Here is a 19,022-nt window from a genome sequence, read left to right as displayed (position 1 = left end):
TATGCTCTAAATTACGTAAGCATGTGATTTTTTAAAGTACAGTTTGATCTCATAGTTAAATTTTGACAAAGAAAAAAAAAAGAGAGAAAATGTCATATAGTTTATAGAACTGTCACATAGCTTTACTTTACAATATGAAATATTTTCATAAAAATGAGACAACTTTATATGAAATTATTTTTTTTACAAAAAAAGTTTTAATAATATAATGAAGTTCAATATATGGCGTATTAAAAAAAAACTATTTTGTTATGAGAAAATTTATTTGTTTATATGAAGCTGAGTATCTACTGTCCTTTTTCTTTAGGATAAATAATTGACAGTATAATTTATTTAATTATAGTATTATAGTAATTAATTATATAGTTTTCTTAATTCTTTTTCTTATATAATTATTAATTTAATATTAGAATTAGTATTATCTTTTTACATACATATAAGAACTATATTTTTATATTTAATAAAATTGTTTAATTGTTTAATTTATTATAATTATATTTTTAATTTTAAAATTTGTTAAAACAAAGTTGTTGTATAACACATGGCAAATCTCTAATCTTTAAAATTGACAAATGTCGCGATCACATGAGTTATTAACTTTGAAAACCAAAGTTTATATAATAAGATGTGAAATTTTTATCCCATTAATAATTTTTATTCAAAAGTTGAACAATTTCATCTATTTATTAATTTACTTTATAGCTGAAATCCGAAATTATCAAAAACATCCAAAATTAGCAGAAAAAATCCTAAATATTTAAAACTTCTCAAAATTATCCAAATTATTCATAACCCCTATAAGAAAAAGACCCAAACTACACAAAATATATGAATTAACAAAAAAATATCGGTAATAGAACTACTCAAACTATTTAAAATACTCAAAAGTCAATGAAATACCACAATACTAAGTAAAAAGGTGTTAATAGGCTAGTTATATTCTGGTACGTTTTGGGTATCCATTTGGAGTTCGGGTTGGATTTTTTTGGGTAACCAAAATTCTGGCTTTTAAACATGTTCGAATGTTTTTAAAGTTTAAATTTGAATCCAGATCGGATATTTCAAGCCGGATTTATTTTGGATCTTAAGGTCTGGATATTTTTTCCAGCCTTTCACAAATATTTGATTTTGCACTAATTCACATATATTTAAATAATATATTTAAATTAATGTTTTGTCAAAGTATATATTAGTACGGGAACATATTTGATGTCTAAACCGAACATATTTTTTTTACTTTTAATATGAAAAACCTTTTCCACCAAAACACTTTATAGGCCCCCTCGTATTTTATTAGCAAAGAGCACTACAAAAAAGACGTACATTGTTAGCTCGGAAAATATGCTATCATATGTAATACATAGCGATTTCATAAATGCTATGATATCGGCAGCTATGGTAGATACCCTATCTACGATAGCTTTATTTTTCTAAGATATAATAAGTTCATATACAATAACATTAGTTAAATGTTTTAATTTAGTTTTTTCGCAGCAATATATGAATGCCGTTATTTATTTTTTCATAACCATTTATAAAAAATGTTAGTTTTTTCTAACAACTCAAATTGGGTGCTATGATATTTCATTGTACAATAGCAAATATTTATTGCCGTAATTTATGTTTTCATAACTCTTTTTCGTGTTGTATTATCTTATTACATAAGTAAGTTTATTCGCTATGATATAACGTCTTTTTTTGCTATTGTAGTTGCATAAAAAAAATTTCTCCTGCTATTATATTGATGACTTAGTGCTATCTTTTAAAATAGAACATGCTACGAGTGTGGTAGTTTGGAGCACATGGTAGCTAGCTGTCCCCATAGGAGTGCAGCGCCGGCGGCTCAGGCAGTGGTTCGTGTATGCTATCATTGCAGGGAGTCTGGGCACATCAAGCCCAGTGCCCCAAGTTGCAGCATATGGCAGTAGCAGCAGTGCAACATGTGGTGCAGCCTGGAGTGCAGCAGGTGGCAAGGATTGAGCAGGCGCCACGGGACGCGGGCAGTACAGGTTTACACGAATGTCGAGACTGGTGGAACCAGTGCCGGGGCGATCACATGTAGAACTTCTGGTACTTAAACTTGTGAATTTCAGTAGGTTCAGATTTTATGTTTTGCCTGTGTTAAAGTGTTAGGTTCTCAACACATGCGGTTTGTGTAGGGACCTTATTGGTGGGCGGGTTTAAGTCTCACGTTATGTTTGATTCTGGAGCTACCCATAGCTTCATTACTCTGGAGTGCGTAGAGAGTGCTGATATCAGAGGAGATCTCGGGGAGCAAGTGGAAGTTGTCAGAGTTGCTGGAGGCAAGTTCCTGAGGGTCATTGGACGGGCGAGGGCTTTTGATATTCAGATCGCAGGAGAGTCATGGCCAGCGGATTTGCTTATCAGTCTAGTGGAGTTGTATGATGTTATTCTCGGGATGGATTGGCTACATCAACATATGGTTCATATTGATTCTCATCGGGGTAGAGTGGAGTTTGAGCGTCCAGGAGGGAAGTTGGTTTTTGATGGAGTTAGACCGACTTCGGGGAGTCTCGTGATCTCGGCCATGCAGGTTGGGAGTATGATCGAGAAGGGTCGTGAGGCTTATTTGGTTACTATATCGATGCCAGAGTCAGTAGGGCAGTCTACGATTAGCGGTATTCAGGTTGTTGAGGAGTTTGAGGATGTGTTCCAGTCGTTGCAGGGGTTACCACCATCTCGGTCTGATCCTTTCACGATTGAACTGGAACCAAGGATGACGACGTTATCCAAGGCTCCTTACAGGATGGCTCCAACAGAGATGGCAGAGCTGAATAAGCAGTTAGAGGATATGTTGAGCAAGGGATTCATCCGTCCTAGTGTATCACCGTGGGGAGCGCCGATGTTATTTGTTAAGAAGAAAGATGGGAGTTTCCGCTTATGTATTGATTACAGGGGTTTGAACCAGGGATTATGAAGAACAAGTACCATCTTCCAGGATCGATAAGTTGTTGGATCAGTTGAGTGGTGCTACTTGGTTCTCCAAGGTAGATTTGGCGTCGATTATAATCAGATTCCGATAGATGAGACAGATGTGAGGAAGACTGCATTCAAGACGAGGTATGGGCATTATGAGTTTGTGGTGATGCCGTTTCGGTTGACTACAACATGTTGATCTGCAAATCAATTGGTGATAACTTGTCCTGTGGGAAGGTTGTTAAAGGGTGGGGACCAGGGTTCGAGGAACGCCTGGCGCACCAATAACCTACTGGTGGATTTGGATGTGAGTTCCTTTCCACGGTGAGGGGTTAGGATTGATGCTCTGCAGGGCCAGCTTGGGATCCATGGAGGCAAGCTAGCGGTGGGCTAGTGGGGTCCATGGAACGGGTTGTCACAACAACTATCCTACTCATGTAAAATAGCACTAGAAACTCGTGATCATCTTTTTTTCTCCTGCACTTTTGTTTTAGTTGTGTGGTCCTCTCTTGCGAAGGGGTTACTCAAGAAAAGATACACCGCTGATTGGTCTACGTTAATAGCTCATGTTTCTGATCCAATCCTTCACCGGGTGGAGGGTTTCCTCCTTAGGTATGTATTTCAGGCTACAGTTTACAATATCTGGCGGGAAATAATGGTAGACGCCATGGTGAGGCACCGAATTCAGCTGCAACCTTGACTGGCCAGATTGATAGAAAAATACGAGATAAGCTCCTAGCTATTGGCATCTTGGGAGACAGGCGGTACGATGAGGCATTCCCACTGTGGCTGCAGTCCCAGATTTAGGTTTCAAACTATCTTTTCTATTTTGTTAGTTTCAGTTGTTTATTATATGAAAACGATGCACTAGTTGTAACAAAGTATTTTTCTTTTTTAAATATAATTTAACATTAAATAAACAAAAAAAAAGAGCAACAACCATCATAACAATTATTAATATTTATATTAGTAGTTAAAAACTATTAAGACCAAGTGATCCTAACTATAGGCCTGGGACGGATCCGAATATCCGGGGTTTTTGGAAATATCTGGATCCGTATCCAGTTCTACCGGATATGAAATATTGTTATCCAAATCCGTATCCGGATATCTGTATCTGAATATTCCTACAAAAACCCGTATATCCATCCGAAAATCCGGATATCCGCAGATACCCGGAATTGGTCTGTTATTTTTTTTTTCTTGATTTCTCCCCCAAAAGAAATCCTAACACGCTGGATCTTCACTCCACGCCAGATCTTCAAATTAAAAAGGAAAAGAAGAATCTCATCTATCATCGAAGAACATGCCTCCATCTTCTATGAGCCGTCGTGAAAGTGAAAAGTTAAGGGGAAGATTTTTTTTCTTTTGTTCAGTAAATGTGGATCGATTAGTGTATTAGGTTTCTGTAGTGTTTATTAGTGTATTAGATAAAAATACTAAAACTTAAAAGTCCACTAATATAAAGCCCAAATCCATTAGATATGTAATATATATATATATATATAATTAGGTATTAGTCCGTGCAATGCGTGTGGTTGAATGCATAATAGTTTTTATTATATTTCTGAAATTTTGTTAAAATAAAATATTATTCTTTAATTTTTTATTAACAATAACATCAAAGAATGATTTTTGTTTTTTCTACTAAAATATGAATCTCAAATTTCTTATAGAAATGATGTGCAATTTAAACCCTACACTTTTGTCAATATTTTTTGGTATGGTTATTTCTTATACCAAAATTAACAAATACTAAAAAAGAATTATTACAAATTGATATATATATATATATATAATAATATAGAAATTTTAAAAATTTCCTAATATGAGTGAATCTATGTTTATCATGTTCTATAGTGGTTAATAACTGATTTAAAGAGTTTTTCTTAATGTCATTATAAAATTTTGTAACTACATATAAAATTATTGTGTATAAAATATTTCTCATTTCAAAGTTTAAAGCAATATATATATATATATATGACTATAAGTTTAGCTAACCAAAATAATTAAAAAATATTAAAATGTAACCAAAACATTTTCTCTTGAAAGATAAATAAGTTAGTAGGATGAATGAATTAATGTAGAATTATTGGATAAGAGTTACATTTGAGTTAAATTTAGAGTTAAATGGAGTTGCACGCCTTTAAAAGTGAGTTAATTATAAATAAATATTTTAATTTGTTATAACTTAAAATAAAAGGAATACCAAGTGGCCCAATCAAAATTCACATGATTTGGTTGTTTGTTGATATAAAATCAACATTCACACATAATATTTCAAAATGAAAAATATTACTTTTGAAGTGACAAACTAAATTAGTTTTCTTATAAAATTATATGAGCTTCAATCTCAAAAAATTTTAAAACCCCAAGAATAACTTATATCTTTTTGGTTTTGTTTTGTTTTTCACTCATCAATTTAATTTATAGTGCTAGATTTCATACTAATGGTTTCATCTTTAGAGAATTTAGTTAAATAGTATTTTTAAAATTATCTTATTTTCTATATTTCACTTGCAGTTAAATATGATTTCTTTTTAAGATCATTTTTCATTTTGATTAAAACACAAGACCAATTTTTTAATTATGATGTTTTTGTTTTCAAAAACCTCAAATCATAAATAAAATAAATATTATATTGATCTTTGCATATTTATCTATTGGATCAGAAAACAAAATAGACTTTATAAATAGAGTTGATAAACTTTACAAAACAAAATAGACTTTATAAATGGATAATTATATTGATCTTTATAAATTCTTAAAAATGATAAATCAATATGTGAGATAACCGGAGACATAATAGATAATTAGATATGGATCATTTCAACATCATGATTTTATTGTGTGGTGAATATTGTAAGAAAGTATGAAAAATAATGACTTATATAGATGTTAATATAAAATAGACAATGGAGATAAACCTTTTAAAACATTAAAAAAAACAATATAAGATATACATATCATACAACCTCTAAAACTAAGTTTTTACAATGATATTTGATTTGATTTTTTTTAGCCCATACAACAACAATAACAAAAAAAAACACAAAACAAATCAAAACAAAAAAAAGATTTGAGATATAGTGGAAGAAGATGAGAGAATGAAAGAGTGAGAGACTAAGATAATTACATTTAGGAAAATGAGAGTTACAATTCTAATATTGTTTTGTTTTAATACAATTGATTAATACAACATAGTGGAGAAATAAATTTAATGCATAATTTATAGGAGAATTTATATGATTTCAGTTTTATATTATGTGAGTTAAATGTGAAAATTAATTGTTTTTTTAATTTTTGTTTTAATAGAAATATTTTTTTTTGTTAAATTGCATTGTCAAGTGGACCAATAAGGAGAGAGTGAAACTTTACTTTTATGTATATGATTAAAACGGATCGGGATATCCAGTTTGAAATTATGTTAGAGGGAGGTATTGAATTAGAATTTTAAAAGATTCTGGTTTTTTAATAAAATCTTCTGTTATTCAATTTGTGATTTTTAAATCATTATCCAAATCCAGTGTTATTGAATTTGGAATTTACTTAAAATCAGTCGAAGTAACTTAGAATATATTGTTATTCAATTAGAGATTTATAAAAAAATTTATAAAATCCCAGTGTTATTCAAATTTGACAATTTTTTTTGTAAAAGTGTTTAACATTGATTTTAAAATATTTTGGATAGTTTTTTAGTTGAAAACTAGTGAGAAATAAGAACGAAACAATCTCACCTCTATATGTGTTATTCTGAAGGATTTCAAAAAAAAAAAAAACAGTTCTCAAGAGCTATTCGACTCTATGATGGGGTCAGCGCAAAGTGTATACGTTCCATTAGTGGTGCACATGGAAAATCAGAGGTCACAAGCGCAGTGTTCACTAAAGATCAAAGGTAGGAAGAAGATTCAATAGATTTTTTTGCAGAACAATTGATTAATCATATGGCTTTTGTTAGGTTTGTACTCTCATCTGGAAAGGATTTTGCAGTTAAGTTATGGGAAATAGGTTCAGGTCAAATGGTAAAGGAATGTCTCGGAGCAAAGCGAATAAAACTGCGGTCTCAGGTAGTCAATTCTCTAAACCTTTTGAGACGAAAATATTCACTGGGTCCGATTAATTCTAAACGATCTTCATTGTTGTGTTATGCAGGCAATCTTTAACGAAAGTGAAGAGTTTGTAATCTCCATAGATGAAGCAAACAATGAGGTTGTTACATGGGATGCCAGAACTGCAGAAAAAGTGGCAAAATGGCCTTCAAACCATAACAGTACACCGCAGTGGATTGAGCACTCGCCGGTTGAATCAGTCTTTGTTACTTGTGGAACAGACATATCCATTCGGTTCTGGAAGGAATCCGTCTAGTCTAGAAGAGAATCCAATGAATCAAAGTAGTATTTTTTATTTTCTTAAAAACATAAAGCATACATGAGATTACAAAACAATAGAAATTCTGGAGATAGATTTGCTTATATAAGATACTTTCTTTGGAGAGTTCTGTTGTTTCATGTTGCCTTGTGAAAAATGCAAGTAATGTTCCAGTTCACTGCATAAGAACAAAAACAAAGCAGGTGAGTTTCAAAATCAGAATTACTTCTCTAATGAGTTTTCTTTCAATATATTGACCTCATCATAAGATTCAACACCAGTACACCACCGTCCTCTCTAATGCATTTTCTTGATTCATCCCTTGAAACTTATCGTGTCTACTCAAGGTTTCCAAATAATTATTTCTGCAGTTTTCCTCTCCAATATTGAATATGTTTGAAAAATCATATTCCAAACATACTTCCATTGTGTTGTCCATTGAAACCATAATTATTAGACATGACTTTTGTGTTTGAGAAGTCGATGAACCTTATTTGCCTTCGTGTATGTAAATCTCTAAAAATCTTCCAATAAATCTCATCAAATCACAAACTATTTTTCTTTTCTAAAATAAAAATAATAACAAATCCACCAAAATATCATACAATCTCATTGAAATATCTCAAAATCCAAAATTTCCTAAATCCTAAAAAATCTTTTAAAATTCTAATTTCAATACTCCCCTCTTAGTATTTGGATCCGGATCCGGCCGAATACACAAACTTAATATCTGAATCTGGATCCACCTTACCCGGATATCCGGTTATTTGCAGCAGATCCGGATATTTATTCCCAGGACTACTAACTAAGACTATTGAACAAATGGTTGTAATGAGTAAATGCAATTTTTCTAATAATTAATTATAATTAAGAAAATATTTTTAATAATGAGTGAAAATGTATAAACGAAAAATTAAAATAAAAAATACACAATTTAAAAAAATAAAATAATTTATAAATATTAAAATATATTTTTTTACTAAAGTTACGATAAATAGACGCAACTGTAAACTATATATTAAGTTGTATTAAATTTATATATTGCTATAATTATTTTTAATTTTTTTAGTTGGATTATTAAATAACGTTGAATATTGAATATTAATATTCAAATTATACATTTAACAAAAAACGGAAAATTTGTTTAAACTAACAATGATTTGTTAGTTATTGATGAAGAGACAAATATAGAAAGAGTTCGAAAGACATGACTATTTAAACAGACACATCTGTTATAACGAAAAGTTGTGAGGAAAAAATATGAATAATATTTGATGAAAAGACTCAATTTCTAAATGAAGGAACTATTAACCCGAATCCTCAGGAGCTGGAGAAGGGTATTGCGGGTGGCGCTAAGCCACCTATCCCGAAAGCTGCTAAATGAAGGTCTTAAGTTGGAACTGCCAGGGGCTGAGCAATAAAGCTACTATTGGTTATCTCAGGGACTTATAGGGGAAGGATCGCCCAAATTTCTTCTTTTTGTCTGAAACTAGACAATCTTTTTCTTTTTTAGAACCTTTTGTTGGTCATTTTGATTTTTCAGCTTTAAAAATAGTTGAAGTTGTTGGTTGTAGTGGCGGTTTAGCATTATTTTATCATAATAATAATAATAATGTTACAATTTTGTTCGAATCTAACAGACTTATGGATATGGAAGTTAATTATAAAGGAAAATTGATTTATTTTTCTTTTGTTTATGGTGATCTGGTTCCAAAGAACCGAGATTTGGTCTGGGAACGTTTGACTCGAATTGGTTTGACTAGGGATCTTCCTTGGTTTTTAATTGGTGATTTAAACGAAATAAAGGGTAATCATGAGAAGCGGGTGGCAAATTGCGTCATGCATCTTCTTTTGTGCCTTTTAATACAATCATTCGACATTGCGGTTTACTAGAGTTTCCTGCTCTAGGCGATAGCCTATCCTGGTGAGGATGGCGGGAAAAGAAACCAATACGGTGTCGGTTGGACCGGGCTTTAGTGAATGAACAGTGGCATGATTTGTTTACTGATTCCTTCACAGACTATTTAACGATGATTGCGTCGGATGATAAGCCAGTGTTAGCTGTCCTGGAAGATAAGGTATGACGTGGATGGAGTACTTTTCGATTTGATCGACGATGGGTTGATAAGGAGGGTTTATTTGGGGCCATTGTCGCGGGGTGGGATGGGGGGTTAGACTCAAGTACTACTTCTCTAGTGGAAAAGATTACCACATATCGTTGTGCTATCTCTCAGTGGGAGGAAAGCACAAGTTCCTTTTGGGCGAGAGACGATTGAGATTACCACATTGCCGCTAAGTTATTAACCAAAGGGGGGAAGGAGGTGATGATCAAGTCTCTAGCTACGGTGGTCACTACCTTTGTGATGTCTTTCTTTCGGCTTCCCAAGATGGTCACAAGGAAGTTAACGAGCGCGATCTCAAATTTTTGGTGGAGTTTGTCTGGGCAATTGCGAGGTTTACACTTGGTAGCCTGGGATAAGCTGTGTTACAACAAAGATACCGGGGGTCTGGGTTTTTGCTGTTTAGATGATTATAATACTGCTCTGTTGGCCAAGCAGCTTTGGCGGTTAATTACGGTTCCAGATTCCCTTTTTGCAAGGGTTTTTAAAGGTCGATTATCGGCATTTTGATCCGCTGGATCCAATCAAATCTTACTCGCATCTTTTGGATGGCGAAGTATAGTATCTACTCGCTCTCTGGTTAATAAATGACTTATTAAAGGAGTTGGCTCTAGTGCTTCCATTTCTGTATGGATCCTTGCTCAATCTCCGAGACCTTCTGCCCCTTTGCTTCGCGTTCAAAATTTCATTGATTGGAGTTCAAATTCCTGGAACATTGCTCAGCTTTTGGTTACGTTTGTATGGGAAGATGTTGCTATTATTTCAGCCTTACCACTAAGACAGCCGGATCGACCAGATTTGTTGGGTTGGCATTTCACTAAATCGGGGCAATATACGGTTAAACCAGGATATCATATCCTTCGGGCTCGTATGACGGCATCTCCTGGGCTTACTGTACTTCGGTCGGATGTTGTTCCTTTACAGGCCTTTGTTTGGAAGATCCGTTGTCCCCCGAAGATCCGTCATTTCAAGTGGCAGGTGTTATCGGGTTGTGTGGCAGTTATAGCTAATTTGCGGAAGCGTGGTATGAGTTGTGATGCGGAGTGTGGCCTATGTGGCTCCCCGAGGAGACAATTAATCATTCTCTTTTCCAGTGTCCTCTAGCCAGACAGGTTTGGGCATTGTCACAATTCCCGACGGCCATTGACGTCTTTCCATCCGATTCTGTTTTTACTAATATGGATTTCCTATTTTGGCGGTGCAGCAAGGTTGCCAACCAGAATATGTTTCTCTGGATTTTCTGGTATATATGGAAATCACGGAATTAAAAACTATTTAATAATTTGGATTCGAATCTACGTGCGATTTTGCGCTTGGCGGCTGACGAATCCAAGGCCTGGTTTTTGGCTCAAACGGAGGAGATAATTTCAAAAACGGTTATTAATTCTTCCGTTGTCCCAAGTGGTGGCGGAAGTTTTCGGGTCCCTAGGTCCTTGATGAGTTATTTATGTTTTGTTGATTGTTCATGGAAAGAGATAGAACAATTTGCTGGAAGAGGATGCTTTTGCGTGTCGCCTAAGGGGGAGGAGGACCCTACTATGGGGGCATCCAATCTTCGATGGAGTCTCTCACCTTTTCATGTTTGAAGCTCTTATCTGGGCTATGCGTTGCATGATCAGAGTGGTTAACCTGCAAGTTGTCTTTCATACCGATTGTATGGATTTGGTGAAGATGGTGTTTTCACCTTCATAGTGGACAGCTTTCACGCCTTATTTGGAGGAGATCTAGGAGGATAAAGAGGAGTTTGATTCTTTTTCCTTACTTTACATTCCTTACCTCAGAATGGTAAATCCGATAATTACCTATGTAAACAATGTTCTTTTGCATTGGCTTGTTTGATCCAACTATGTACGCTGTTGGGAAAAAAAAAAAAAAGTTCACAATGAACAGTTTCAATCGTATAATTTTTTTCAAAAAAAAGATACTTTTACAAGTAAAGGTCTTAACATTCATTGGCATTTATTTAAATTGTTATTATAATTGTTACTATTGTATAGATTATGGGTACAGTCTTAAACGTTTCAAACGCAAAACATATAAAAACCATTTTAGTTTCATCCGATGACCCCATCTTTGATCTCAAACATGAAGACCATTACGTCCTCGAATTCGAAAATTTCACACAGTTTTTGCTGTATTATCTGTTTCTATATTCATTTATACTGGGAAGGTGCAATAAAATCAAGTAAGGTGCGATAAAATCAAGTAAGGTGTGTAGCTTACTAAAAAAGAAAGTTAAAAGAAGTGCCCATAAGATGTTCGACACAATTCCTCAATGGATTTTTGGTGTTCAGAAAAGAAAAAAACCACGAACTGGTCGTCTCTCTTGTCACGTGGGATCTCACGTGATCTTTGTTTACGTGGATAAATAAAAAAGCTTTCATCTTGTTGTTGTTATCATCAATCTCCGTTGATTTGTTCCCGCCTCGCGAAAGCCCTAGAGACCAAGAAAACGCAAGAAAGCTTGAGAGAATCATGGAGCCTTCTTACCATTCTCGTTGGGACGCAGAAAACCACAAACTTTCCCAGCGTTACTACGAACAAGGAGATCACATCACGGCCTTGGAGGTGATTGAAGATTCGTTTTTGAAGATCCGTGGGAAACACAAGCTTCCATCAGATCTTCATTACCTACAAGGTACTATCTTCATGGAACTAGCGAGGAAGACAGAGAACAGTGACTTGAAATTTGCCTTCTTGCTGGCTTCTGTTGAATGCTTTTTGGAAGATTACATGGTACAAGCGTTCGCTGCAGTTTCTCTCTTCCACTTGGGCGAGCATCTTGGCTCAGCATTGTATTACAGGAAAGCCGTGAGGATTGCAAAACAGAGTTTATCTCTCATGGCTTTTGATCCATTGAGATCGCTCGAGCTAACTACTAAACGTGAACTTGAACGTATAATCGAAATGGCAGAGTCTAGGATCCTCCACGGTCTTACTCCGAAAAACTCTGACACAAAACTTAGGGAGCCAAACGAGATTCGAATCAAGATAAGGAGTGACTCGCATACCATTAAGGACCTTGAGGTGAAAAGATTGAGGTCGTATTGGGCGAGTATGAATGCTGAGAGTAAAAAGAACTTCATGAAAGTAAGCACTGCAGAGCTTACAAGTTATGTCGAGAGACTATATGGCACAGAAGGACTGGATGCTTTGGAGCAAGTTCTTGAATCTGCAAGGATAAACAGAAAATGGAAATTTTGGATGTGTCGAGTTTGTTCACACAAGTTCTTTTATCCTAAAAAGTTTAAGAATCATCTTGAACAAGTTCATGCTGCAAAATATAAACCTCTGAAAGAGGATATTGCTCAGAGGGTAGATGAAGTCTGGGCTGGTATGATATCGGTTGCAGATTGGGAACCTCTATATGCAGTAGCTGCCGCTGACCTGATCAAGACGCGGCTCGAATTTGTGAAAGAGTTTGTATATGAAAATGGATGGTCCAAAAACTGGTCTTTAGCTTCAGATGAAGAACGCACTAAGTTACTCAGAGAAATCAAGTTGCTCCTTGTTTCGTTCCCGGAGCGGAAAATTCTCTCTTGTAGCATTCGAGATTGGATGATGCAGTTTCCGGTGAAGTATCTTGCACAATTTGAAGTTTCCGAGCTCACTCTTGCTACCGAGTGCCGTTTGTTGGAAACACCTCAGAGTATCTGCTTTTTGGAATGTCCTGAACTCAATCAAATTCTAGACCTACTCAAACGCATCAAGTGTGAAAGGGATGATGGTACAGAACTGATTTCAAAGGTAACAGACAGTTTATGGCGTCGTACTAGAGTTAAAGAAAAGATTGATATTGACCATAAATTTTCATTTATGCTGCTGGATAAAAGATTGCTGAGAGGAAAGATTGCTTCATTCGATGATGAAGGGTCAATAGATGTTTGTGATCACAATGTTTACTATGCCAAGACACATCCTCAGGGCGATGTTTCATAACCTGGTTACTTGACTACTCTTTGATAGATAAGAGCTTTGCGTTTCCCAGATCTATCAGGTCACACAATCTTGATATAAGGGTGGCTGTTCTGAGAGCCATTCACTTCACGCGGAGGACTTTGGTAGCCAGATATGCAAAGAAGTGGCGGATTTTATGTTATGATGAATGTCTTAATCAGGCCAAGAACTTTTGTATACAAGAAGATGAAAGTAGAATGAATGTTCGGGAAGAAGATCAAAGAAACATTTATGCATCTCTTCTATACAAGAAATGTGAAGAGCAGTTAACGATAGATGTCGAAGATCCTCATGTTACAGAACTATTCTTGTGTGCAGTACGAAATGTACTCGAAGGTGCATCGCAACCGACATTTGATTTCACTAATGCAGAAGACTGGATGACACTTATACATGGTCACAAAAATCTCAGTGATGATATTGTGTTAAAGTCCATAGACCTTCTGAAATCAGTTGTCACCAAGCAGGTTCAATCCTGTTCTAAGTTTTAATTTACAACAGATTAACATTTATTGTTTCGTAATATATATATATATATTGACTCGCAGGTTCTGCTAGCCGATTCAAATATTTTGCTGGTTGAAAATTCAAGGATAAATTTGCTAGACGACCTTGTCAGGCTTTCTGTTTTTGACTACCGCTCTTATATCCTTCCCCTGCTGAAACGTTTCTTGCGGGTTAGTTTTTAACTTTGGTTTTGTACATAGAACTTTCATCTTCCCCCTGATTTTCTCATTGACAGGTACCTTATGTTATAATTTATGTCTCTTCTTCTAGGAAGAGTTGGATGGAATTGTAGATATGGACGCCAAAGCCAAGTTAGCTGCACTAGAAGCAGAAATTTTAACCGAGGAAAAGAAAGAGAAGGGGAAGAAGTTAGGACCAAAGAAGAAGAAACATAAAAGCAACAAGGTTGTGGAAGGTCTAAATTCTCTATTTGCTTCCATGAATTTTTGATTACTCAGTCGTAAGAATGAATTTCCTTCATGGTGTAACAGAGAACTTCAGCGAGCATGTCTAGTCATCTTGATCAGGATGTCGAACAGTAAGTACTAGTTTCTCAAGACTCTTTTTGCAAGCTTATAAATTGTTTTTAGGTTTTCTGTGAGCAAAACGTGTTCTTTTAATATGTCCAGGGAATCTTCTATTAACCTTGAACCGGTAGGTACATCACTAAAAACAGCAGAAGAATATTCAATGGAACCAGAAGAAAGGGATCGATTGGAAAGTTTTTCCAACGCTAACAATCAAGAGGACGCTATTAAAGGTTAAACGAGAGCCTTGTAATTTACAACTTGCTTTTTTTTTATTTTTTTTTNACATTAAGTACAGGCTTGTGTCAATGGTAAAATCTGAAACAGGGTCACAAATGTTTGTGTTATTGTTTTTCTATTTCTCTGTTACAGTATCAGAATCCTGGATTGCAGATTGGTTGTGTTGAAAAAGGAGAATACATTTTCATGGCTTATAAAAAGAACCGGTGGGTCAGTCTGAGACATGAAGCNCAGAAGATGCAACCAGATACCGTTCAGCTCTTGACATGACGCTTAAGGTCAAAAATTAAATTCAAAACCTTGACTCATCTCTACTAAATCCAGCTCATTTTTTGTTTTCATATATCATCTCTTTACCTCCTTANAGCAGAAGAGGTAAAGAAAAAACAGTTTTCTATGAGTTGAATTGGGAACTTAGATAGGTGAGACATTATTGATATATGTGGTGATGCCATAGGTTGTAGGTCACTGGAAGAATGTGATCAGATTCTGTGGAGAAAGAGAGGTTCGGCCAGAGATTCTGTTTTATNCAGTTACCTCCTGAGCAACTTACTTGCTTCCCTAGAAGAAGTTCATTCCATGGTTTGTGCGGATAAACATAAGCTTTTAAGCTTGATTGTTATTCCATGGTTGTACATGTCGTTCAGATTTTTACTCTTTGCAGTCAAGTGATGTTGTTGAGGNACAGTCGTGTTCTTTGTTCTTATATGAAGCTTGTGAAAGAGTAACACAGACTGGCAAAGGTGGAGCAGAGACCATAGGATTAGTGTCTTTAAAACCAACCGGATCAGCATTGCTATGAACATTTTTAGTGGGCGTAGTCCATTTTCAGACTTAAGGTAGAACATTGATTGTATAAATCACTATTCACTAGTTGGAATGCTATTTCGACTCGGCCATGTTTGTTGTTGTTTCTGAACCACATGTGAATTTTGATTAGAATACTTTCATTTTCTTGTCATAAGATATCTTCACCGAACACAAAAATAGCTGCTTCACTTAACTTTTTTAATTTTTATTGAATACTAGAAATTTGTGGTTTCAGGAAAACACACTACTAATATAACATGCTAAATGTGAAAAAACAAAGAGTGTAAATACAAATAGTGGTGAAGTAAATGGTTCTATAATATATGATTTGTCTAAGATGTAAAAACTTTAGGAGTTTCAATCAAGTCTCCCGGCTTGTGGAAACTACATTTGTTCATCTACAAGGAAACGTTATCATGTACACAACATGTAAAACACGATGCCTTCTACAGAGCTACAGCTCAAAACAGACAAAAAAATACAGCAAATGGTTCAGTTATAAACACATTTTCTTTATCTTCATGTGAGCATTAAGTGCAACAAGAGAGAGAGCTTTCTCCTTCATTCTCGGTCNTCATTTATTTCCATATTTTTCTTTTCTACACAAGCTGGTACTTAAAATACTGCTCTGTGATTATTTTTATATGCAGTGTGATTTTGGGGATATAAAGTTTGAGGACAGCGTCAAAGTGATCCGCATGAAAGATGGAATGATATGTGATGTTAAAACAGGAGGCTGTGGAGAGACAAACTTTGTCCACCACACTATAAGTAGATGCCCGCCTATTTTCACAATTGGTAAGTGATGACCATGATTGTAATCTAATTTACTCCCTTCATTTATTGTGGTATGCTAAACTGGTGTTGCTATTTTTGTGGGTTTGCAACGTAGTGTTGGAATGGGTGAAGAATGAAACCGAAAAAGAAATATTTGAAACAACAAAGGCATTGGACTGGGAGATAGATATTAGCAGGCTATACGAAGGCTTAGAAGAAGCAAACATTAAGTACAGGCTTGTGTCAATGGTAAAATCTGAAACAGGGTCACAAATGTTTGTGTTATTGTTTTTCTATTTCTCTGTTACAGTATCAGAATCCTGGATTGCAGATTGGTTGTGTTGAAAAAGGAGAATACATTTTCATGGCTTATAAAAAGAACCGGTGGGTCAGTCTGAGACATGAAGCTTTAGCAGAAGAGGTAAAGAAAAAACAGTTTTCTATGAGTTGAATTGGGAACTTAGATAGGTGAGACATTATTGATATATGTGGTGATGCCATAGGTTGTAGGTCACTGGAAGAATGTGATCAGATTCTGTGGAGAAAGAGAGGTTCGGCCAGAGATTCTGTTTTATGAAGCATTTCAATGGCCTAACAAGTGGCAAAAGTTAATATCAATATGAAAGAAAACCTACCATTCATGTAAAAAAACAGTCGTGTTCTTTGTTCTTATATGAAGCTTGTGAAAGAGTAACACAGACTGGCAAAGGTGGAGCAGAGACCATAGGATTAGTGTCTTTAAAACCAACCGGATCAGCATTGCTATGAACATTTTTAGTGGGCGTAGTCCATTTTCAGACTTAAGGTAGAACATTGATTGTATAAATCACTATTCACTAGTTGGAATGCTATTTCGACTCGGCCATGTTTGTTGTTGTTTCTGAACCACATGTGAATTTTGATTAGAATACTTTCATTTTCTTGTCATAAGATATCTTCACCGAACACAAAAATAGCTGCTTCACTTAACTTTTTTAATTTTTATTGAATACTAGAAATTTGTGGTTTCAGGAAAACACACTACTAATATAACATGCTAAATGTGAAAAAACAAAGAGTGTAAATACAAATAGTGGTGAAGTAAATGGTTCTATAATATATGATTTGTCTAAGATGTAAAAACTTTAGGAGTTTCAATCAAGTCTCCCGGCTTGTGGAAACTACATTTGTTCATCTACAAGGAAACGTTATCATGTACACAACATGTAAAACACGATGCCTTCTACAGAGCTACAGCTCAAAACAGACAAAAAAATACAGCAAATGGTTCAGTTATAAACACATTTTCTTTATCTTCATGTGAGCATTAAGTGCAACAAGAGAGAGAGCTTTCTCCTTCATTCTCGGTCTCTCTCTCTAATCATCATTTCTCCTCAAAATCGACATCAATGATTTGGGATTTAGGTGGCTTTTTAGAGTTTCCCTTGCTGTTATTATTGTTGTTGCCATCTTTTGAGAAGAAGTCGCCTTGTGGCTGCCACACTATGTTCCCACACCCCTCGCATCTGATAATCTGGCTCTTGTATCCTATGAACTGCCTCTTACATGCAGGGCATTCTCCCTGAACAGACCCAAACGTGTTATAACAGAGCTTTCAAAACACATTTTGTTACAAGAATCAAGACACTTCATCATACATGTAACCCAGAAAGAAAATATCGGTTTCATATACCAAAACGAAAAATGTAGATATAGGACCTGAGATTTAATAGCTATACCTTGATGACAAAGTTGTTGGCCACTGCACCAATGAGAAGAGGGCCAGCAATTGGAAGAACCCAAGTCGCAATTATTATTACTCGGAAAAGCCATCCAGAGAGGGCAAACCAAAGAAAGAAAATAGTCTGGAAATGAAATCAAAGCATCGTATCCAATATTAGAATTCTAAACTCAGTCAGTAAGATTCATTCAAAAGCAGGTTATATAATCTGACAAGTCAGTGGTAATCATATTCCTGATAAATCAACATTACAGAAACTAATTTGGTTTCCATAGTCCTAGTATGTTGCCCTTACAGACAGTAAAACCGCAAAAATGTACAAAAAATCAAAAGGTCAGGCAGATCCTTCACGAGATAACTAGTGATCTTAAGCGGAAAAGATGTTGTTATTGATCAACAATATGATACTGCCTTAAATGGTTCCAACTCGGGCTCAATCATAGTTTAGTAAAAAAGTAAAGAGAAAATAGCAATATAAGTGTAACAGTTACCGCAAAACTTCCACCGAGCGGTGTATTCAAGAAGGCACTGAATTGTTTCCTGTACTGTAAAGAAAAACACAAGGGGAAAACCTCAGCACAAAGCAAAGAAAAGAGTTCATGTATATACAAAACAACCACATGATATATCAGAGGTCAACCCCTGTCATTCACATCAATATATGTAACTCTTATAAAACCAACTAAATTACACAGATATGATTCAACATTGCAGTGTATACATAACAAGTAAATGCTAGCCTGTGAAGTGAAGGGAACTGAATCCAAGTCTCTTTACTTGAAAAAGAAGACTCGATACATCATGGCCTTCACAATTTGTAGGATTCTAATATAATATGGTCAGCAACAATGAAGACTCAAGGAATCTACTAGAAGAAGGGATTGATATAACATAGCACATGAGAATCTAAATCAAATGCAATCAAAGACATATAATATTGAGTTCATCTTCTTTATCAATTCTCACTCAAGAGTACTCATTACATTATACCTTAGGGAAATTTCTACTCAAATCGGCAGAGAAGCTCCTGACACGAGGACTAATCCCAAATTCACG

At 35.1% G+C, this 19,022-nt stretch overlaps 2 protein-coding genes and 1 pseudogene across 2 annotated transcripts in view; 2 read left to right on the top strand and 1 right to left on the bottom strand.

The window, feature by feature from the left end:
- On the top strand, positions 2,549 to 7,305 carry LOC109125436 (cleavage stimulation factor subunit 50-like). The gene is made up of 4 exons (XM_019227058.1): positions 2,549 to 2,647; positions 6,723 to 6,835; positions 6,899 to 7,007; positions 7,093 to 7,305. The coding sequence occupies exons 1-4, from the start codon at positions 2,549 to 2,551 to the stop codon at positions 7,303 to 7,305; spliced, it is 534 nt and encodes a 177-aa protein (XP_019082603.1).
- LOC104704601 lies at positions 11,522 to 17,100 on the top strand (annotated as a pseudogene).
- The window catches only part of LOC104704600, a 1,960-nt gene continuing 254 nt past the window's right edge, over positions 17,317 to 19,022 (bottom strand). The window contains exons 2-5 of the mRNA XM_019227057.1: positions 18,957 to 19,018; positions 18,458 to 18,511; positions 17,965 to 18,090; positions 17,317 to 17,807 (exon numbers count right to left, since the gene is read on the bottom strand). Coding sequence (XP_019082602.1) covers positions 17,610 to 17,807; positions 17,965 to 18,090; positions 18,458 to 18,511; positions 18,957 to 19,018 — 440 coding nt within the window. The 3' untranslated portion in view covers positions 17,317 to 17,609. The remainder of the gene's footprint in view (positions 17,808 to 17,964; positions 18,091 to 18,457; positions 18,512 to 18,956; positions 19,019 to 19,022) is intronic.

Source organism: Camelina sativa, chromosome 7, assembly GCF_000633955.1.
Source record: "Camelina sativa cultivar DH55 chromosome 7, Cs, whole genome shotgun sequence".
Classification (NCBI taxonomy): Eukaryota; Viridiplantae; Streptophyta; class Magnoliopsida; order Brassicales; family Brassicaceae; genus Camelina; species Camelina sativa.
Note: the sequence above shows the minus strand (reverse complement) of the source record. Positions and strands in the feature narration are given on the sequence as shown.